At 41.2% G+C, this 23,717-nt stretch overlaps 1 protein-coding gene across 3 annotated transcripts in view; it reads right to left on the bottom strand.

Moving 5' to 3' along the window:
- Nucleotides 1-1,050: 1,050 nt before the first annotated feature.
- RAP2C (RAP2C, member of RAS oncogene family) overlaps nt 1,051-23,717 on the bottom strand; it is a 41,833-nt gene continuing 19,166 nt past the window's right edge. For 2 of the 3 annotated variants that reach the window (XM_089657951.1, XM_089657952.1), the window contains exons 3-4: nt 22,547-22,864; nt 1,051-2,221 (exon numbers count right to left, since the gene is read on the bottom strand). In XM_089657951.1, the coding sequence (XP_089514077.1) occupies nt 22,586-22,864 (279 nt within the window). In that variant the 3' untranslated portion in view covers nt 1,051-2,221; nt 22,547-22,585. Of the gene's footprint in view, nt 2,222-6,832; nt 6,978-22,546; nt 22,865-23,717 lie in introns of those variants that run through there. The other variant, XM_089657953.1, reaches the window with a different exon arrangement.

Here is a 23,717-nt window from a genome sequence, read left to right as displayed (position 1 = left end):
CAACCTATTTAAAGTGAAAAGTAAACATGGAGTTAGGCTATAAACTAAACTAATAAGCAGAAGATCCTATAAAATAAGTCCTCAATAATAAATAAATCCGTGCAGGCCAAACCCTATAAGTCCAAAATTAGATCAAATCCTTCTCAAGAGATAATGTGTTCGAAAAATCTTTCAGAAACAAAAGGAATAATACCGGGGAAGTTTCTGAAAGATTTTTCGAACACATTATCACTTGAGAAGGATTTGATCTAATTTTGGACTTCTAGGGTTTGGACTGCACGGATTTATTTATTATTGAGGACTTATTTTATAGCATCTTCTGCTTATTAATTTTTGTACATCTTTTGGGGTAAAGGTGTTGATGGTGCTGTGCGGAATTGTGGTTATATAATTTTATTTAGAGAGTGGTTTTTGATCTTATTTATAAACTAACTATGAACTAAATCCTCCTATATGTTGATCTTGAAGACTGGATGACATTTGACAAAAAGTGCAAGAAATTACCATCGTTAAATATAGCATACACTGCATGTGCTGTAGTAGTGTAAATAGAAACAATGCAAAAATAACATTGGTATGTTTAATTAAGGATATAATATTTACTGAATATTTATAACTTGGGAAACAGTTAATGCTGTAGATTTATTGCCATTTCGAGGGAGTTGGGGAGAAGGTACATACTGACCTGACTGGGCCACCTTGTTCCTGTAGAATGAAGATTACGAAGTTAAAATTAGAAATATCTACAAGTGAATATATACTGAATGGGTACTAGCCATGTATTTAGCTGTATGCCTGGACATCAGCTTTAAAAATCTGAACAATGCAGTAATAGAAAGCAGGGAAATCCTGCCGTTGGGTAACCCAATAACCTTTGTTCTCAATTCATCTGCAATTGTTCAAAAATGAAATATCAATTTTGCTGACCCTTTACCACCTGTTCAAGGCTCAGGTTGTGTAGCTGAACCTAAATGAATGGCCTGATGGGTGCAAAACAGTGTGACAAGAACACATTTTGTTAAGAGGAAAAAAAAACACACATACACAACATTTAAACTAGAAAACGTAAAATCATTTTATTTGCATTAGACTTATATGTGCACATGTGGAAGGAAGGGGAGAAAAAAAATCATCTGAAGATTATTATAAACAAATGAGGTCAGAACCATTACCGAAAGAACAAAAAGCAGGTGGTCAATGAAGTTGGAAGAAATACTTCAGGAAAAAAAAATGTAAAGATACAGGCAAAATAAACAAACCGTATATATTTTTATTCTAACCACTGGGCTCCTGCACAAGCCTATTAACTACCCAGGCAACCAGCTCTGATTCACCAGAGTGTTCAATTCAGAGTTTTTTTCTCATATGTTGAAACAAGTTAAGCACTGAGGTTGCATTTGATTCTCCAGGAGGATTTTAACACTTTTTCTTCCGGAATCACCCCTAACCGTATAACATGATCGAAGATTACAGTCATCTAGACATCCGTGTGTCCACTTGCTTGGCCACTACATTTATTTTTGGACCTAACAGTCATCTTCTGCAGCTGAGGTGCCGCTGCTGAGAAAACAAACCCAACAGGCAGGTCCAACATAACTTCAAGCAGCTTCACTTGATACCGTAAGAACGTAAACATAGTCTCAAAGCATGTGCTAAGTTTTAGGAAATAAAAAAATCAAGTGTACAAACACCTTCAATGCAAGAGAGGCAGGCGAGGCATTGTAAGATCCCGCTTTGCTGGCCCGCTGGCACTGAAGGAGTTAAGAGCAGATTCGAGGTAACTTATAGAAAATAAACCATGCGTTTAAGGCTCAAATTATCCTCCGTTAAAATCATCTTTTAAAAAGGCATTAAGTAGGTAATACTGAGTAAGTATTTAATAAATACAAATGTCAGAAAAAAAAAAAAATTATATTATATTAAAAACAAAAAAAAAAGAAAACACAGACTGAACTGTTGCATATTAGCTGTTAATAGTAACTTAGACTAGAAAAATGGGGGGGGGGGGGGAAAAAAAAAAAAGAATATATATATTTTTTAACTTATGGTAAACGTGCTATGCACAGCTGTTGATGGCGAGTGAATGCAGCCCGCCATCTGAGCATTTGATGACATGTATGGCAAATGTGCTGTTGTGCAGACAGGTTTATCACGGCTCAGATCTGCAACCTGGGCTGTAAATTCTTCAAAGCCGAAGCTGTGCAAATATCCTCTGAGTTATCTGTGGAGAGAAAAAGTGTCATGTAAATTTCACAGATTATCAGCACAAGCAGTGAATGAATAAGGCTTACAATATCCATAAAGTCATTGTAAACTTTCTTTTTTTTGGACAGAGCAGCCCTATTTCCCCTCTTCTGGGGTCCCCCGCCAGCAGACTTTGTGTGCCCCCATATCAAGCCACAATCGCTCCTGCTGCCATCGGTGCAGCTTGTGAGAGAAGGAAGAGGGGAGAGAATTACTGCAGCTGAACAGAGTGCTGGATCAATACTGGACTCAAGTAAGTGATATGGAGGTGGGGGGGGGGGGGAGCAGGCACTGGAAGGCTTTTCACCTTAAAGTGTTACTACACCCATGATCCTGCATTCGCTATATCCGGTCTTTCACAGTGCACAGAGCATGGAAATGCAATTGTTTTAGTAAATATAAACTGCTAAATATCTTTTCTCAGCAGCAGTATACAGCAGTCTTGTGACTTCTATCAGTGTCTAGCCAAGCACTGGTTAAAACCTGTAGGAGGTGGTTGCATTTTCCTCTGACTGTCCTATGAGGCTGCATGACCCGTGACCCTCTGTCTGGATGGTGCGGATTGGCCCTGTGCTGATCACCTCTCAAAACAAAACAAAACAAAAACCACACAACACACACCTCTCTAGCAATACACACCAAACTGAGCATGTGCAGAGAGTCCCTAGGATTCTGTATTATTAGCAGATAGATTGGGGACAGTAAAAGAAGGGGAGGTCAGAGGGGACAGGATCAAAACAGCCTTTTTACACAATACAGAGGATTAACCCCTTAGGTTCCACAGTGAGTATAACAAGCATGCTTTACTGAATATACAGACGGATTTTACTATTGTGGGTTTAGTAACACTAATGCAGTGAATGCATTAGGTATAAAAAAAACCTGTAGAGTTTAGAACAATTTTAAAGCCGAAGTCATGCCAAAGCTTTCCTTTCATTTTGGGTAGTCAAGTAAAAGGGAGAACCTTTTATTTTTTTGCTGTGGTGCAAGGCATGATTTGGAAGATTTCTGCTCACTTTCTGTGCAGGAGATATGTGAGGTATAACAAAAAGTGAGGGAAAGAAGGTAGGTATGGGATTTCAAATTGACATCGGCTCAAACCCTTCCACACTGTATCCAAAGCACAAAAAAAAATAATAATATGGCTGTAAAGTATTTAAACCAAAGAACAAAAATGTAAAGCACTGCAGCTTACAAATCTTTACATGTACAGGTTTCAATCATTTAAACGGTCACTAAACCCACAACAGCAAAATCAGTCTGTATATGCAGCAAAGCATTCTTGTTATACTCACTGTGGAACCTAAGGGGTTAATCCTCCACATTGTGTAAAAACGCGGTTTTGATCCTGACTTCTGATCCTCCCATTCTGCCAGTGTCTCCTCCTTATCTAATGATAAGACATATTGTGTGAAGACACTGCACATGCTCAGTTTGGTGTGTATTGCTACAGATGTCAGAGGTTCTGCATCCTCCTAGAGAAAACTCCTCCTCCAAGATTTAACCAGTGCTCTGCTGAACACTGATAGAAGTCCTAAGATTGCTCTAACTCCCGATGAGAAAAAGTATATAGCAGTATATATTTACTAAAATAAATGCACTTCTATGTTGTGTGTACTGTGGGAGATCAGATACAGTGAATGCAGGGTCCTGGGTTTAGTAACACTTTCAGGCAAGGTACATTTTCTGCAAGTAGAGAAACCTTCTCATTGATCCTGTTAGAAATCTTCTGTCCTTTAACTTTCTGAAAACATCGCCAATGTTTTCAGTTTTTTCAGCTATTTTCTGTGAACTACAAAGCAACACCCCTCTATGTAACGGAGATGAGGAATTGAGGCGTTTATGGTCCAAATAAGGAGAGCAGTCTAAGGTGACAAAACTGATCCTCCACAAATCTCCTGCTGCAAGTGAGCATTCTCACCTTTGGATAGTGCGTCACTAGCTGAATCACTGGGTTAAAGGAAAAAAAAAAAAAGCTTGAAAAGAGAAAAATAATGCAGCCGCCACATCTAAGCACTGGTAAGCTCCAATACATTACATGTGTTATTGGGTTTGATAAGCCTTCTACCTGCAGACCCCTACAACCATCGCACCAGGGTTGTGGGGAAGAGGCCCTTGTCCTCATAATGGGGACGAGGTGTCTTGCCAGTTATGTCAGCTCCTCCCCCAGCAAAGTACCCTCATGTTAAGGGCATGTGGCCCAGTATGGTACAGGAGGGGGGGTGCGCACGCTCCCTTGCTGACAGCATGGATGAGGCACTGGTTGTTAAGATGCCGGCAGGACTTCCCAGCAACCAGCATCCCTTAGCTGAAAATCCCACTAATCTCCTAAAATAAATGCATGTAGCATGAAAAGCAGGTTCAAAAAGCATGCAAAAATCATACTGCAAAATTGCTCTGGAAATTAGATCATGTCATGCACTAGTGTGAACCTAGCCTTAAAGACAAGCCCACACTGAACTTTCTAGCTGCATGTACTGTGAAGTATTTAATTCTTAAAGCGGAACTTCAACCAAAAGAGGAAGTTCCGCTGTTCATCCTCATCCCCGCCTCCTCTGTCACAGGGGGTGGGAATGGGTACCTGGTTGTGACAGGTTCCTGCTCCCACTTCCACTCAGACTGCCTAGGCGATCGGAGTGGAAGTTCACCTCCCCCTGCAGTGCATTAGGACACGTCACAGGTCCTAAGAGACTGAGGGACAATTCAAAAAAGGCACACACATGTCCAATTGCATTGTATTTTATGATGTCAGAGGACCTACAACTGCCAGAGCAGAAGAGGCTGCAGGTACCGGTTTAGCAGCGCAGAGGGAGCCTGTGGGAGTGGAGGATCAGGTCCCGAAAACCTAGACATAAACATGCTTTTAACCATGGCAGGGTAGGGACAGCCCCACTGCAAGGGAGGATTTCTGTTTTCCCTGGACTTAAGCTTTAACCACTTCTCTCCTACATGTAAGAAATCTGCATTTTTGTTGCTAATAAATTACTTGAAACCCCCCAAACATTTTTAACCACTTGCCTACTGGGTACTTTTACCCCCTTCCTGTCCAGGCCAATTTTGAGCGCTGTCGCACTTTGAATGACAAATGCGTGGTCATGCAACACTGTACCCAAACAAAATTTTTATCTTTTGAGACAGAATTTTCTTTTGGTAGTATTTAATCACTTAAACTAAAAAAAGGACTGAAAATAAAAAAAGTTCTTAGTTTCTGTTATAAAATGTTGTAAATAAGTAATTTTTCTCCTTCACTGATGTGCGCTAATGAGGCTGCAGTGATGGGCACTGATAGGCAGCACTGTTGGGCATTGACAGGCATCACTGCTGGACATTGAAAGGTGGCACTCATATGGCACTGATAGGTGAAACTGACTAGCACTTATTGGAAGTGGCACTTAGGGGCACTGATAGGTGTCACTGAAAAGTCAGCTCTGATGGGCACTGATATGTGGCATTGATGTGCACTGGTGATGGGCACTGACAGATGGCAGTGATGGGGCTACACTGATCATCAGTGCCCTGATGATCAGTGTAGATGTCCACTCTGAGGAATGCCGCTTACCGACTCTCCTCTCGGCACGCACTGTCAGCGTGAGGAGAGGACTGCCGATAACTGGCATTTCCCTGTTTACATGCGATCAGCTGTGATTGGACACAGCTGATCACATGACAGAGCCTGTGTCATTTACTCTTCACTGTGATCGGTGATCCGCTGTGTCCCAGGGACACAGCGCACCACTGATCGCCACGCACCACGCCCCTGGGGACGCACATGTGCAGTTAGAGGGGGAGGACGTTATATGAGAGAGAGCCACCACCCACCTGTCATTTCCTTATATGGTGGGCGGGAAGCAGTTAAACAAAAGGCCCTATAGAATAAAATGGGAGGCGTTGCAATTTTTTAAGTCATGTAATATATGCGCAGCAATTGGCTTGTTTATAACCTGGCGAAATCAGAAGTGATAAAAATACTTGTTGCCTCTGGTTTCTTAAATCAGAGAGATAATCGGAGATGCGGACTGTACAAAGAGATCCAGCAGCTAATTAGTCGCTAGGTTTGCTTTTACATAACAGTGCATTACTGCCTGATAAATATAGCTGCAGGCATCATCCTGGTATAACCACTTCAACCTTGCGACATACGAGTATATCAGAGGTCGAAGTGGTTTAGGGCAAATTCACACTATCCTGGCAATGAATTGCACAGTAACTGGAGTGATTCAGCGCTCCGGACGCTCTGTGTTGCCAGCTTTTAGGAGGCAGAGTGATGCACAATCCAACACATGGATCTCTTTTTTTTTGTTTTGTAAGAGCTTTATTTGAAAGTGTACAAAAGGCTTGGGTCACAGATGTGCAGGTGGTGCCTCTGCAGATCCGCACAAAAATCCGTGCAGCCGCAACACCCGCACAGAGGAATGCGGACCCGCGGGCAGGTGCCATTACTTCTAATGGCACGCCGCCCACACTGAAAAACACAACCGTACTGGAAACCGAGGTTCCCATGCGGGTTACGTTTTCAAAAGTGCAGATTATTCTCTTTGGTGCTTGTTCACATAAATGCAACAGAGCAGTGCGTCTTTTCAAAAAGGCGCAGGTGCTTTTTTTTGGTGCAGAGAAGTGTGTTTTTATTGCCCCATAAGTTTCAATGGAAGTGCATGGAAAGCACATGTAAAATACAAGTACATACATTTTTAGTGTTTTTGGTAGAGTTTTGTGTATAAAATCCAGTATTCCTCCTACAAAAAAAACGCATGAAGAATGAAAATAACACATGTAAAAACACACTACAAAAACAGGCTGAAAGACACATGATTATGCAGCAGCACTAGTGTGAACCTAAGCTTAGAAACTGAATGAAACATGACTTTAAATGCCTTTGACTACTTTTTCATTTTTCCCCTTTTGTTGTTAAAAAATTACTTGGAAACCCCCAACCATAATATATTTTATGAAAGCAGAGGCCCAGGACAATACAATTGTGGCCATATAAATGCAAACACAAAATTTCAGGAAAATATGAATTAAAACAATTGCACACATACACAATACCTAGGGCTGTAACCAACAATAAATATATTCATAATCATGTTGACCGATTATTCTTTTGAACTAAACAAATAAAAACCTCAAATAAAAAGTGTGGTGTATAATTTAGTTAATATATAGTGGATATAAAAAGTCTACACACCGCTGCTAAAATGTCAGGTTTCTGTGATGTAATAAAAGGAGACAAATATAAATAATTTCAGAACTTTTTCCACCTGTAATATAACCTATAAACTGTACAACTCAGTTGAACAACAATCTGAAATCTTTTAGGTGGAGGGAAGTAAAAATAAAAATAACATGGTTGCATAAGTGTGCACACCCTTACACTAATACTTTGTTGAAGCACCTTTTGATTTTATTCCAGCACTCAGTCTTTTGGGGCATGAGTAGTAGCATGGCACATCTTTACCTGGCAATATTTGCCCACTGTTCCTTGCAAAAACACTCCAGATCTATCAGATTGCGAGGGCATCTCCTGTCCACAGCCCTCTTCAATTGGATTCAGGTCTGGGCTCAGGATGGGCCATTCCAAAACTTTAATCTTCTTCTGGTGAAGCCATTCCTTTGTTGATTTGGATGTATGCTTTGGGCGATTGTCATGCATGAAGTTCCTCTTCATGTTCAGCTTTCTAGCAGAAGCCTGAAGGTTTTGTGCCAATATTGACTGGTATTTGGAACTGTTCATAATTCCCTCTACCTTGACTAAGGCCCCAGTTCCAGCTGAAGAAAAACAGCCCCAAAGCATGATGCTGCCACCACCATGTGTTCTTTTGGTGATGTGCAGTGTTGTTTTTGAACCAAACATATCTTTTGGAATTATGGCCTGAAAGTTCAACCTTGGTTTCTCCAGACCATAACACATTTTCCCACATGCCTCTGGGAAACTTCAGATGTGTTTTGCAAAATTTAGCTGGGCTTGGATGTTTTTCTTCGTAAGAAAAAAAGTTTCCATCTTGCCACTCTGTGTTCCATGGTGTATCTAATGCCTTGGAAAGTCTTTTGTACCCTTCTCCTGACGGATGCCTTTTAACAATGAGATCCCTCTTAAGCTTTGGAAGCTCACTGTGGACCATGGCTTTTGTTGTAGATGTGACTAAGAAAATGTCAGGAAAGACCTACTAGAACAGCTGAACTTTATTTGGGGTTAACCAGAGACACTTTAAAATGATGGCAGGTGTGTACTGACTCCTATTTAACATGATTTTGAATGTAATTGCTTAATTCTGAACACAGCTATATCCCCAATTATAAGAGGGTGTGCACACTTATGCAACCACAGTATTTTAGGTTTTTTTTACGTTTACTTCCCCCCCTAAACGGTTTTAGTTTGATTTTCAATTGAGTTGTTCAGTTTATAGGTCACATTAAAAAGTGGAAAAAGTTCTGAAATTATTATTTAAAAAAATGCCTTGTGATATAAAAAATTGCAATGTCAGCCATTTTATTCTCTAGGGCAGAGGTCTCCAAACTTTCTAGACCAGTTTACTGTCCTTCATACTTTAAGGGGGCCAGACTGTGGCCATTGGGAGCAGAAAAGGTCCAATCACTGTTTTTGGTAGAAATGATATTTCTACATGGCAAATAATTTACTAGCAGGTGTAGTAGAGTAATAGAAATCCAACAGACCCAACAATCATGACATGCATGCTGCTGATTCTGTGTAACTGAATCACTAATTGAAAGGGGCATGTTCAAAATAATAACAGTGCGGAGTTCTATTAGTGAAGTCATTCATTCTTTGACAAATAGGTGGCAATAATTGCCCTTATTTAAGGAAGGAAGGCAGCAAATGTTGTACATGCTGGTTACAGTGCATTTCTCTCTGAAATTCTGAGGAAAATGGGTCGTTCCAGACATTGTTCAGAAGAACAGCGTACCTTGATTAAAATGTTGATTGGAGAGGGAAAAAACATATAAAGAAGTGCAGAAAACGATAGGCTGCTCAGCTAAAAATGATTGCAAATGCTTTAAAATGGCAACCAAAACCTGAAAGACGTGGAAGAAAGCAAAAAACTACCATTCGAATAGAAGAATAGCCAAAATGGCAAGGACTCAGCAAACAATCAGCTCCAGGAAGATCAAAGAAGGTCTAAAGTTCCCTGTGAGGACTGTTACAATTAGAAGACACCTATGTGAAGCCAAGCTATCTGCAAGAAGCCCCCGCAAAGTCCCACTGTTGAAAAAAAGACATGTGCTGAAGAGGTTACAATTTGCCAAAGAGCACATTGACTGGCCTAAAGAGAAATGGTGCAACATTTTGTGGACTGATGAAAGTAAGATTGTTCTTTTTGGGTCTAGTGGCCGGAGACAGTTTGTCAGACGACCCCCAAACACTGAATTCAAGCCACAGTACACTGTGAAGACAGTGAAGCATGGTTGTGCAAGCATCATGATATGGGGATGTTTCTCATACTATGGTGTTGGGCCTATTTATTGCATACCAGGGATCATGGATCAGTTTGAATACATCAGAATACTTGAAGAGGTCATGCTGCCTTATACTGAAGAGGAAATGCCCTTGAAATGGGTGTTCCAACAAGACAACGACCCCAAACACACCAGTAGACGTGCAACATCTTGGTTCCAGACCAACAAGATTGATGTTATGGAGTGGCCAGCCCAATCCCCGGATCTTAATCCAATAGAAAACTTGTGGGGTGACATCACAAATGCAGTTTCTGAGGCAAAACCAAGAAATAGAGAACTGTGGAATGTAGTCCAATCATCCTGGGCTGGAATACCTGTTCACAGGTGCCAGAAGTTGGTTGACTCCATGCAACACAGATGTACAGCAGTTCTCAGAAACAGTGCTTATACAACTAAATATTCATTAAGTGATTCAAAGGAAAGCAAAATCTTCAAACATTTTTCAGTTTATATAGTGAATGTTTGAGTTTGTAAAGAAGAATACAAACACTGCTTTTTTTTTTGAACAGTCTAATATTCACTTTTCTTCAATTTTTTTTTAGAGGAACAACACAAATTTTATCTATTTTTCTTCATGTTTTGATTTGGAATAGAATGTGTAGTGTTCCCAATGCATTTGTGTGTATGGAAATAAAATAAAAGCTATTAGCAGGATTTTGAGCTTTATTCACTTTTTTCAAACACACTGCTATTATTTTGAACACAACTGTATATAATTTATTATTAAATGTACCCAGAAGTAGGATATACAGGGTATTATAACTGGAGTCAGACATGAAGCTATATGAAGGATGAAAGGGGGGGGGGGGGTTACCAATCTTTTATAGTAAAGCAGTACTAAAGGCTAAAGCTTTTTAGCATGGATATAATCATCTTAAATAGAGTGCACAATACTGGTAAACATTTAGTTAAAATGTAATGTCTTCTATTACCATCAGCCTCCAGCTTCTGTGGGATCAGATGTTGACCAGTGCAATGTACACTACAGTATTTCCCCTGCCCAAAAAATCCAGGTGCTGCATGCAGGCTAACAGACATGAACAGCTGTGCATGGCTGTACTTGGGTACATGCTGGTGTTCGCGTAAACAAAAAATTGCACCTTTCCCAAAAGTGAGAGGTTACCCCATTATAGACAGTTGTCACCACAACAGTCCACTTTAACCGCCCTATAGCAGATATACTGCTACAGGGCGGCACGGACACACACACACACACACACACACTTTTGCATTTACAGGTAGGGGGCCCTACCCGCGCCGCCATTTACGGCCGCGGCTGTCAATCACTGTGTCCCCAGCTGGTGATTACTTGCCAGCGCCCAGTGATTGGCGAGCATCTCCAATGGGGAGGAGAACTGTTTGTAAACAAAACAGTTCTTCTCCCTGTCAGCTTGTGCACACTGCTTTGGATGGCTGTGCACAGGACAGCCATGCAAAGCAGTGTGATTACAGTGAAGCACACGGACACAGCTTACAGTGAAACAGCACACAGTTAACCCTTAGATCGCCCATCATGTTAACCCCTTCCTGCCCAGTGCCATTCGTACAATGTCAGTGCTTTTTCTTCAGCACTGATCGCTGTATTGGTGTCACTGGGGATGTCAGTTACACCAAGTCAGTTCCCCCACCGCAGTCCTGCTATAAGTCGCTGATCGCCGCCATTACTAGTAAAAAATAAATTTTCATTATCTATACCGCCATTTGTAAATGCTATAACTTTCACGTCAACCAATTAATTTACATATTGGGTTTGTTTTTTAGCAAAGACATGTAGCAGAATATATTTTGGCCTGAATTTATGATAAAATTTGATTTTTTTACTGGACATGTTTAATAGCAAAAAGTAAAAAATATTGTTTTTTTTTTCAAAAATTGTCAGTCTTTTTTTTCATAGCGCAAAAAATAAAAAAACACACGATCAAATACCATAGAAAGAAAGCTATTTTTTTGGGGGAAAAAAGGACGTAAATTTCATTTGGGTGCAGCGTTGCATGACCGCGTAATTGTCAGTTAAAGTAACACAGAGCTGCAATGCAAAAAATTATCTGGTCAGGAAGGGGGGGGTGGTAAACCCTCAGGAGGGCAAGTGGTTAATGGACCTCATAACACTTGTACATTAATAAAATACAACAGTTTTAACAGTTAAATGGGCCTTAAAAGTGGAGCTGAATCTGCCCTGTGGGGGCCACAATACCAGTCCGGAAAATCTGAAAGCACTGCTGCTTGCACTCGAAGAGTGTTAACTGCCACACCCTTCAACATCTTCCTGGAGAAATGCCAGGACTACTGGACTAGAGGTAGAGCTAGAAGTAAACGGTCTCTTCTTACCCCATGTACAAAAGGTTTTCCATATCTTTGTAAGTCCCAGTGTTCAGACCTTCTGGAGTTTGCTGCATGTTAGAGAGGACAGGAGGAGACCAGGGCTGCTGAACATGAGGTGTACAATAGCGGTCGTTCACCTCCTTTGTAGCTGGGCTGCTGCACTATATATGGTGACCTGGGAAAGGCACTTGGCATGCAGGTTAATTCAACCCTCCTTGGCGTCCCTAGACCTGCCTCATAGGGATACTGTCTGACCCTCCCCATTTACACAAAACAATCGTTCCTCTGAATCTCTAGGGAGAAACACAATCAAAATTGAGGGACTAGAGGAAGGGTGGGGGCTTTTACCATCTGGCAATTGATTGAGTTTCCTGTAGGGAGGAGCCTCATCTCTCAGGTGTGCTGTTCTAGAAGAGGAGTGGAGAAAATGTACCGTATTTCTGTTACTAAATAACTTGATTAATCGCTTCCTGACCGCCCCATAGCAGAAATACTGCTACAGGGTGGCACGGGTGCGCAGAATCATATACACACACGTGATTTTGCATTTACAAGTAGGGGGAGCAGGCTTCCTACCCGCGCCACCATTTGTGGCCGCGGCTGTCAATCACCGAGTCCCAGCCGGTGATTACAGACGGGGAGGAGGGCTGCTTTGTTTACCAACAGTCTTCCTCTCTGTCGGTTCCGGCACACTGGATGGCTGTGCACAGGCCCCCCCCCCCCCCCCCCCCGCTCGATAGTAAAACACTCCAAGCACAAAGTTAACATTTTGATCGCCCCTCATGTTAACCCCTTCCCATCCAGTGCCAATAGTACACTGTCTGTGGGTTTTTTTTCTCAACCTCTGTATGCCGGCCGAACGCACATCTATTAAAAAAGAACATATGTGCTGAGAGCGTGCGCCCTGCACGCTACCAGCACAATTCCGGTACTCATGGAAAGGTCACGATCTCCTCTTTCGATCGGGACCTTTCCTGATCATGTGACGGCGTGTCACATGACCCTAAACCCCACCCCCCAGCTTCTGAAACCCTTAAAGGGCTGGGAGGCGCCAGCACCAAGGGGTTAAGCACTGATCCCCTGTGACACGAATACAGCGATGTCAGTAACACCAAGCCAGTTCCCCCCAGTGTCAGAATGCCCGCCGCAGTTTCGCTATAAGTCGCTGAACGCTGCCATGATTAGTTAGAAGAAAAATACAAAAAATTAAAAACATTTACACGCATTCGGTTTTTTTTTTTTCAGCAAAGACATATCGCAGAATGCATATTTGGCCTAAATTTATGATGCAATTTGATTTAAAAAATTTTTTACTGGACATGTTTAACCGCTTCCACGCCACCCAGAAATACTACTACAGGGTGGCACGGGTGCACAAAATCACGTATATATGCGATTTGCGCTCCCACGGTTTTCACGGCCCTCCCAGATAGCGTCAGATTGCCCGTCAGTACAACAGTAATCACATTTAACCCCTTGATTGCCAGGAAAGCACTCACACAATAAACCTCCATGGCTAGTATAGTGTCTGAACGAATCAATATCTTTGATCAGATCAGCACTATACCAGCGTTCACATTATTGTGTCCCCCAAAACGCAGCATTAGAGGGATCAGCCCCGGCATCTGCGTTCAGCCCCTACGCTTACCCCCCCCCCTTCTCCCCCAGCAAGTACAGTGTCAGTAGGTCACTGTCACTTGATACATTGCACAGAAAACCGGAGTGTTCGCAGAATCAGGCCTGATCTCTGTTAGCACTTGCCGGTAAATTTTTTTTGTAGTGGTCAAAGCAGTCCCTGACAGCCAGGTGCTCTTTTTCGCTGTGAGTCACACTAGGTACCTATAAATTTAATGTCCAAAATGTCAATGGAAAGGTACTCTAGTGAAGAGGCCTACAGGATTCTGAGCATTTCAGATGAGAGCGAAGCGTAAGGCTCACTGACACAATCAGCCTCAGAATACGAACCTATAGACAACAGTGGCACCTAGTACATCCTGGTCTTTTACATACCAGCACTGCAGTATGACTTGGTGACATGGTGAATCCCATAAGTGCAGTACAAGCTGGTGCGATGGCGAGCACAAGTAGTGTCCCTCAGCCCCCAAGAATTCGCACACAGGCCTGTAGAGCCCCTAGTATCAGTCTGGATGTGCTTGCAAATCCCGACTGGCAGCCCACCATTTCTGAAGCACCCGTACTTCCCTCATTCACTGCCCAATCCGGAATTCAGTTGAAACAGCAAATTTGAATACTCCCCTTGATTGTTTGGAGCTGTTTTTCACAGAAGATCTGTATGCATTGATTGTGAATCAAAGCAATTTATATGCACAACAATTTAATTGCCTCCAACCCAAATTCAAACCTTGCTGCAAGACCATTCCTATGGAAACCCATTAAGTTTTCCGAATTTACATTTTTTTGGGGGTCTAACCCTCAACATGGGCATTACTAAAAGAAATGAATTGTGGTTGTATTGGTCCGCAGACCCGATTCATCATATGCCCGTGTTCTCTGCAGCCAGAAATATGAGAGTATAATGTGTTTTATGCATTTCAACAACAACACACGGTCGTCCTTGAGATGACCCTGAATTTGACTGGTTCCACAAAATTCGGCCCCTCGTAAATCAACTTAACCAAAAATTTGCAGTTGTCTATACTCCCCAGCAAAATATCTGCGTTGATGAGCCCCTCATTAATTTTTCTGGCCACCTTGCATTCAAACAATTTCTCCCCAGCAAGCCTGTGACCTGTGAGAGGGCAATGGGCTATACATACAAGTTTCGGATTTACGAGGGAAAAGATAGTCACGTGGAGCCCCCAGAATGCCCAGACTACATGGGGAGCAGTGGCAAGATAGTTTGGGACTTGATGTCATCCTTTTTCCATATGGGGTACCACTTACACGAGGACAATTTGTATTCAAGCGTGCGACTATTTAGACATTTGTACAATCCTAATTGCTGAGGCTTCCCCCAACGGCTTGTAAATACCCATCTTAGAAAGGGGGGGGAAAGCCTGCTTGAGAAATGAGGATGTCATTCAGCTGCAGCACTGACTTGTTTATTCTGACAGCAACATAAGTAGGTGTGTGCAGTGCTGTTGGATGAGATTTTTCATCCACAATTAGAGAAAAAAAAAGAAAAAAAAAAAAAGAAAAAGCAAGAAAGAAAGAGCATAGCATATACACCCAATAAGAACCCACAACCTACTGGTACATCACTGGACTTTGAATGGTTATACCAGGATGATGACTGCACCCACCTTTTTATTCACTAGGATTTCTGCTTTAAAAAAAATATATAAATGTTTGGTTGTTTAATTGTCTAGCAAAAAATACTGATTTTTTTTCACTTTCAAAAAGTGTCAGAAAAGGCTTGGTCTTCAGGTTGTTAGAAGAGTGAGTGATGTGTGGCATAAACTCCAAAACTACCACTTTTTGGAAAATAGACACCACAAACTATTTGCTGAGAGGCACTTTGAGTCAACAGAATAATTTTTTATTTTTAACCACAAGTTTTTTAAACAATGACTTTTTTGTGTAAAAAAAAAAAAAAAAAAAATAGTCATTTAAATGATTTATTGCTCACACATGCCATGGGTATATGTGGAATTACTCCCCAAAATACATTCTGCTACTTCTCCCGAGTATGGGGGTAGCACATGTGAGAGACTTTTTGGCAGTCTAGCCAAGTACAGGACCCCAAAATCCAATAAGCACCTTCAGGCTTTTAAAGGGCTTTATTTCCTCATTACACTTCCTTACTACCTATAACAGTTTCAGAGGCCCTGAAATGCCAGGATAGCACTTTTTGGAAAGTAGACACACCAAGGAATTTGATAAGAAGCATGGCGAGTATTTTGCAGATCTCGTTTGTTGCCACAAGCTTGTGGAAAATGAAGAAAGAAAACAAAAAAACATTTTTTCTTTTCTATTTTTACATTTCAATACCTTGTGAGAAAAAATTAGATCTTCAAAATATTCACCATACCTCTTTTTAAATTCCTTGGGGTGTATACTCGGTAGAAGTAGCAGAATGTAATTTGTGGTGAAATTCCACATTTACCCATGGCTTGTGTGAGCAATATATCATTTAAGTGACAATTTTGTGTAAAAAAAAAAAATTATGTTTTTGTGATTTTCCATGGACTCAATATGCCTCTCAGCAGATAGCTTAGGGTGTCTACTTTCCAAAAAGGGGTCATTTGGGGGCGTTTGTACGATCCTGGTATTTTAGCATCTCAAGAAATGTGATGAGCAGTCAGAAAGTAAAAGCTGTGTAAATTCCAGTATTCCATAGTTTGTAGACGCTATAACTTTCACACAAATCAATATACACTTACTGGGATTTTTTTCCAAAAACATGTAGCAGAATACATTTTGCCTAAATTTATGACAAAATATTTTGGGTTTTTTTGGATATTTTTTATGACCAAAATGAGAAAATAGTTTTTTTTATTCCTCAAAATTTTTGGTCTTTTTTTGTTTATAGTGCAAAAAATAAAGCGCACAGGTGATAAAATACCACCAAAAGAAAGCTCCATTTGTGTGATAAAAAGGACGTAAGTTTCATTTATGTAAAGTATTACATGACCGCGCAATTGTCAGTTAAACTAGCGCAGCGCTGTATAGCAAAACAAATTGCGTAAATTGCAGTATCTTTACCATAGTTTGTAGACACTATAACTTTCACACAAAGCAATCAATATACACTGATTGGGATTTTTTTTTTTTTTTTTACCAATAACACGTAGAAGAATACATTTTGGCCTAAAATTATGACTAACTTTGAGTTTAATATATATTTTTTATAGCCGAAAGTAAAAAAGTGTTTTTTGTTTTTTTTTTTTTCAAAATTGTCAGTCTTTTTTTTTTGTTTAGAGAGCAAAAAATAAAAAGCGCACAGGTGATCAGATACCACCAAACGAAAGTTCTGTTTGTGTGAAAAACATAGATGTAAATGTCGTTTGGGTACAGCATTGCATGACTGCGCAATTACCAGTTGAAATAGTGCATCGCCTAATAGCAAAAAAAGGTCTGATCAGGAAGGGGGGTAAATCCTAAGGAGGGCAAGTGGTTAAATAGGAGTCTTTTACATCTGCCTATACTTTAAGGCTAGGTTCACACCAATACATAAATATAATGCTGCTTTTACCTGGTACTAACGGGGACTACAGCATTAAAAGATAAGCAATATTTCACTTTTCATAATGAATTCATAATAAATAGAAGCATTTTCCAATGCCATTTCTGGCCCAGCCATCCAAATGTGCTCATCTCTCACTTACCTCATCCACAGGAGGTTTAAAGTCTTGTCAGTTTATTTGAATTTTTGAAAGCATTTTCAGATTCCATCTCTTCCTGTAGATCATTTCTCAGCATTCACTTCCTGTAGGCCATCTCCCAGAAGAATTCACTTCCTTGTTGCATCACAGAAGAGGTGTGATGGGGTGTGTTCACCACTCTGGACCACACCTCCCTCATTATAATACCATCTTCTATACAACCCGATTGTACAATCTCCTTTAGATCGCTCATAAGCTATATACTAAAAGGGTCTATTTGATCGTATACAAATTGGATTGGAATAGGAGGACGCACCTGAACACAGTTCTGGTAAATCTAAAGGAAATTGTACAGAGATTGTACAAGTAGACCGCATAGGGTATGGCCATCTTTATACAAGTACATAGGAGGGAGTGGACGGAGACAGTCAGTTGTCGGGCCCTGTTCACATCTCCATGCAGCAAAAACTCACATTCCTGCACGTGTTTATTTTGGAGCGTTTCCACTTGTCACGCACAGAGCAGCCCATTCACTTCAAAGGGCTGCCCTACGCACAACAATTGCTCCAGAGAAGCTCCAACACTTTTTTTGGAACGAAGCAAAGCGCGTTTTTGGTGCATTTTGACTCGCTTAGGGTGCCTCACATGTAATGACAACACAAACACAATGCACATTTGCAGCGTGTTTCTGAAACACATGGTAAAGTGTGCATTTTCTGAGCAGTTTTCCATGCGTTTGGAAACACACAGATGTGAATGGTGCCTCATTGTTCTTATGTAAACACACGGATTCCACATTCAGGCCCCATTCACACCTAGAGTAATGGGAGCACATTTATGGCTCATTTTTCCACGCGACACACATAGGGCAGCCCGTTGATTTCAATGAGCTGTGCTACACGTGGCAAAAAAGCAAAAAGGGACATTTGGCGTGATGTGGGTTGCAAGTTTTTTAGCGTTTTGCTGTTGTCATTTGTTTTTTCACATGGCAAAATTTATGCTCGTCTCTGTGTTTGGTGTGCCGGTAACAATTAATGGCACTGACAGGGCAACTAGTTAATTTTTAGGTGTACAAAAGGTGGCCATACACTAAATCTGATTGTGCAATCTCTGTAGTCTCCTTTAGATTTACCAAAACTATATTATAGGAAGACACACCATCTATCCAATCACTCTGTATCCAATCAGACAGGCCCTTGCACTACATAGTTGGCAGAACTCTAAAAAGGAGATTGTACAAATCTGACTGTGTAATGTATGGCGAGCTTTAAGGAACCCAGGACACACGGATTTCAATACTACACTTCTATCCACATAGGCTGTTATCTCCTTCACACTGCTAAACGAACGCTCTATGCAAGATGAAATTAAGAGAAAAAAAAAAAAAATATGATGCCTGTGTATTTAGTGAGAGCGGTGATCACTGATTAATTGCATTGAAAAACTATGCACCTGCGGAAATGGGGGGGGTAGTCATCTGCTGGAATGGGGGAAGGCAGCCATAGGTGTGTGCTTATGAGGTCAGCTGATGAAATCCTGTATCTTACCAATTTTTTTGCCCTAAAGCAGGCCATAGACGGGTCGAACATCAGACGATTTAAAAAAAACAAACAAAAAATTGGTCGTTCAATCGGCCGATGTTTCCACCAATGTTACGTTACCACCAACCGGTATTAACCCCATAACTTCTGTCCCTTGCAGAGACAGCGGAGCACACCATACAATGTGACAGGAAGAAGAAGAATTCTGGTCCGCTATTATATTTTATATGAAAAAGTCTTGCAGTTGCAACAAATATATCCATTTGTATCCAAATAAAAACATTGTAATACATTATTTGGAATACAAGGTTTTTATTTGGATACATTTGTTGCAACTGCAAGACTTCTTCATATAAAATATAATAGCAGACTGGAATTCTTCTTTTTGCAGGCCACGGCTCATGCGCAGATTTTTTAATCAGTAAAACGATCTGCTGATTTGCCCATCATTGCCGGTAAAATAGGCCAATTGTCAAAATAGGCCGCAAATTTTCCAACATGCCCGATAAAAGAAATGTGCAAAAACCCCGAAAAACGGCCGACCAATTAACCCACTAACGGTGTGAAATTCGGCCGATTTTTTTAATCGCCCAAAAAATCTGCCTATTTTTGACTCATCTATGGCCAGCATAAGGGCTGGTTCACACTATGGAAACGCAGTCCAGATGCGTTTCTGCATGCAGGTTTTGGACGCATTCCAGCGTGGTTTTTATGCATTTTTGACACGTTTCAGTGTGTTTAAGCATTCCAGTTCATTTTTCCCCCCTCTCTTTTCCTTTAATTTATATAGGGACATGTGTATACCAGTGTGTTTGAGGGCTCGTTCACACTTGACTGTTTTACAAACTCTTGCAAACGCCCCTATAGTGTTTGGCAAGCGTTGGTCTGGCGTTTGCGGAGCGTTTAACGCTTGGCAAACGCCACATGCGCGGTTCAGCGGCGGTTGCTAGGCGTTTACCGAACGTTAAAAATGCCCCACAAACGCCTATAATGAAGTTTGAATGATGTTACCGCTCCGCAAACGCCCCGCAACCGCACCATAGACTAGAATAGGAGGCTTTAACCCCTCCTGACTCTACCAGAGGCGTCCGTTTTGACACGACGCTAACGCTCCCGTTAGAACAGCACTATGTGCAGAATTGTCGAAGGCATTTGGGAAGCGGATAAAACGCTTCCCAAATGCCTTTCTGCCGCCTGCACACAACGTTAGTGTGAACGTAGCCTTACTGCGTTCCAGTACAGTTCTGTGCAGAAAAAAAATGCAGCCTGTTCTACTTTTTTCTGCAACTGGAACACACTGGAACTGCAAGCACTGATGTGAACTTTGACATTGACAACCATAGAACCTACTTTGTGCATTTTGAATGCAGAAAAAAAAGCAACTGAAATGCATGTAGTGTCAACTGGCCATAAGGCTAGGTTCGCACCTATGCAGGTTGCATTTGAGCTATTTCTGCATGGTGTTTTGCACCTGCGTTTTTGATGAGTTTTGTGTTTTAAAAAATCTGCTAGGCAGATTTAAAAACGCAAAGTGCATCAAAAACGCAATACATGCTTTTCTGCAACATTTCCATTGAAGTTTATAGAATGAAAAATGCTACTTTTTGGGTTCAAAAAAGTCCCTGACCCTTTCCAAACAACGCACCGGGTGAAAATGCACAGATGTGAAAATGTCGCATAGGAAATCATGTTAAATGGACTGTACTGCATTTCTGCAAAATGCATAACACTGCGGAAAACGCTTAGGTGTGAAAGGTAAGGCTAGGTTCACACCTATGCAGTTTGCGTTTGATCCATTACAGCACTGCTTTTTGCACATACGTTTTTGACTCGTTTTGCAGGTTTTTTTTCTTGATACTAGGTAGATTAAAAACACAGCAAAAAACGCACTACATGCTTTTCTGCAGCATTTTTATTGAAGTCTATAGAACCAAAAACGCAACTTTTTGTGTAAAAAAGTCCCTGACCCTTTCCAAAAAACGCACCGGGTGAAAAGCGGAGATGTGAACGTGTCCCATGGGAAATCATGTTAAATGAGCTGTATTGCGTTTCTGCAAAATGCTGCAGAAAACGCTTAGGTGTGAACCTAGGGTCAGGCTAGGTTCACACCTATGCAGTTTGCGTTTGATCCGTTTCTGCAGTGCATTTTGCACGTTTTTTTTTTTTTTCTTGTTGCTAGGCAGATTAAAACGCAAAACACTTCAAAAACACACTACATGCATTTCTGCAGCGTTTCCAATGAAGTCTATAGAACCAAAAACGCAACATTTTGCTTTTATAAAAAAAAGTCCCTGACCCTTTCCAAAAATACTCTGGGTGAAAACGCGGAGATGTAAACGTGTCCCATAGGAAATCAAAAATAGTTTGCAAAACGGTGCGGAAACCGCTTAGGTGTGAACCTAGAGTTAGGACCAGTTCACACTACATGCGTTTCAGTTGCTTTTTGTCTGCATCCAAAAACGCAAAGAAAGTAGGTTCTATGGTTGTCAAGGTCATAGTTCACATCAGTGCTTGCAGTTCCAGTGCTTTCCAGTTGCAGAAAAAAAACCAAAAAAAAAAAAAAAAAAAAAACACAAAAAGAACATGCTGCATTTTTCTGCACAGAACTATATTGGAATGTGGTAAAAACACACCAAAATAAAAAATGCACTGGAACGCACATGTCCCTATCTGAATTGAAGAAAAAGAGGAGGAAAAATGAACTGGAATGATTCAAAGACGCACCTGCATTTCAATAGTGTGAACCGGCCCGAAATCTACATATCAGCAAGTGATGAAGCTTTCTAAGAAATTCAGCAAGGGCTTAGGTAAGGCCTTAGTCTCAATATCAAAGAAAGATTTTATTTTTCTGCAACAGAGGTACATTGATAGTATATTGGTACATAGGGGAGCTAGAATTTAGGAGGGGGGGGGGGGGGGGGAGGGTGAACTTAGCCTTTTAATATGCATTACACATAATTTTAAGTCTTGTCAAGCAAGGCAACTATAACATGCATTTTACAGCTCTATCCACTCCTAATTTTAAACTCAATGAAGAGCATTGGTAGGCGTTCAGGAAGCTGCAAAGAAGTGTTGCCTCCTGTGTGAACAGGACTGAAAAGTTAACCTAATCCTGAATTCCTGTTTAAGAACAACGGTTTTCTGAACCTGATCTCAGTCCAGCATTGTGCATGTCAGCAGCAGCTCTTCTCCAGGCTCTAATAGGCTTGGCCGAGAGCAGTGGAAGCGATTAGCCCTGTCAGTAAAAAAACCTGTGAGCAGAGAGCTAGGATGAGGCATGCTGTGTGTTTGGATAGATGTAAACAGCCCAGCTCAGGAGCGAGCCCGTACGAGTGACCACCATAGAAAGCAGCTTCCTGTGGTGTGCATTTGGCAGGGAGAGGAGCCAGGAGCACTGGCGAGGAACCTGAGAAAAGAAGGATCTGGCCTACTCTGTGGAAAACCATTGCACAGTGCAGGCAAGTATGACATGTTTTTTACCATTAAAATAACAAAGGTTTGCATTCACTTTAAAGGGTGGACCTCATCCAGCAGACACTCCCATTCCTTATTAATCACTCCCCATCTGTACAGCAGAAGCCAGCAGTTTCAAACAGAGTAGAGAGAAATCTGTTTTCTGCTGCTCAGTTTAAAACCTAAAACCATAAAAAAAAAACTGGATATTACAGGCTTGACACCAACCTGCTCGTTATGGCCACGTTTGAGGTCCCTCTGAGTGTCTCACTGAACAGTGCATGTTGTACAACACTGATCCTGCTTCTCAGGCAGAGATGCATAGTTCATTTGCCTGACGATCTCCGCAAACAGTTCATCCACCATAGTCTTGCTCTTGGCAGAGGTCTCCATAAAAGGGCAGCCCCATTCCTGAGCTAGAGAGCGGCCTTCTGTAGACATGACTTCTCGCTCAGACTCCAGGTCAACCTTGTTACCAACCAGAATAAGAGGTACCTTCTCATATCTCTTTACTCTGACTATTTGGTCCCGCATTGGCTTGATATCCTGGATAAAAACAAATATCAACTAAGTTAAATAGTTCACATAATGTAGTTTACAAGCAAAACAGGTTTCTATTGATTTAAAATACAGACTTTTTAAAGCAGACCTTTTGTTTAAGCGGTATTAAACCCAAAATCAAAACATACTGCAGCTTACTATTTCTTAGAATTGATAAGTCTTTTTTTAGTTTCTCTTTCCTTTATTTTTACCTGCTGATCTGGCCAGTAAGTCTGTTGTTGTTCAACAGAACAAGCTGTCCTGCAGATGTAGCAGCTACAGGGTTGGGTCAAACCATTTACCACTGACAGGGGAGCTTACAATGATCAACGTTTATGTAAACCTTTTTCCCAAAAGGATGAAAACTGCTTATAAAAGGGTTATCTGAAGTTCAGCTTCAATTTGTTAGTGTATCTAAATCTGCTAATACATCTAATACTCCCCTCCCCCCAGACTAACAATGTTGCTGTCTGGACGAAAGAGCACAGGGGCACATTTAGAGTGGAGGCACTACAGGAGGCGTGTTACTGGCCAAATCACCAGGTGAAAAAGCCTAGAAAACTGATGCAGCCACTACATTGGAAAGCTGCAACAGAGTACATTTTGGTTTGGGGTTTAAAAAAAATCTGCTACACCAAAATTTCATATTCCTGACATGTGTCTGTTGTACCATGTACGTGTGTTAAAAAGTATTCAGTTCTGCTCTTATTTCTTCATATGTGTTAAATACCTGGTGTTCCTGTTAGTCCTGCTTTCCTATTTCAAACTGGCCAAGCTAGGCATGAGAGCACATCCATCCCAATGTGGTTAGTTTTCTGGCTGTGCTGGAAACACAGCCTGCCTTCAATGGCTAAGACTT

Source organism: Staurois parvus, unplaced genomic scaffold (genome assembly GCF_062004578.1).
Source record: "Staurois parvus isolate SC_StPar_1 unplaced genomic scaffold, SC_StPar_1.0 ptg001045l, whole genome shotgun sequence".
Lineage (NCBI taxonomy): Eukaryota > Metazoa > Chordata > Amphibia > Anura > Ranidae > Staurois > Staurois parvus.
The sequence above is the reverse complement of the archived record's forward strand: the minus strand, read 5'-3'. Positions and strand labels throughout refer to the sequence as shown.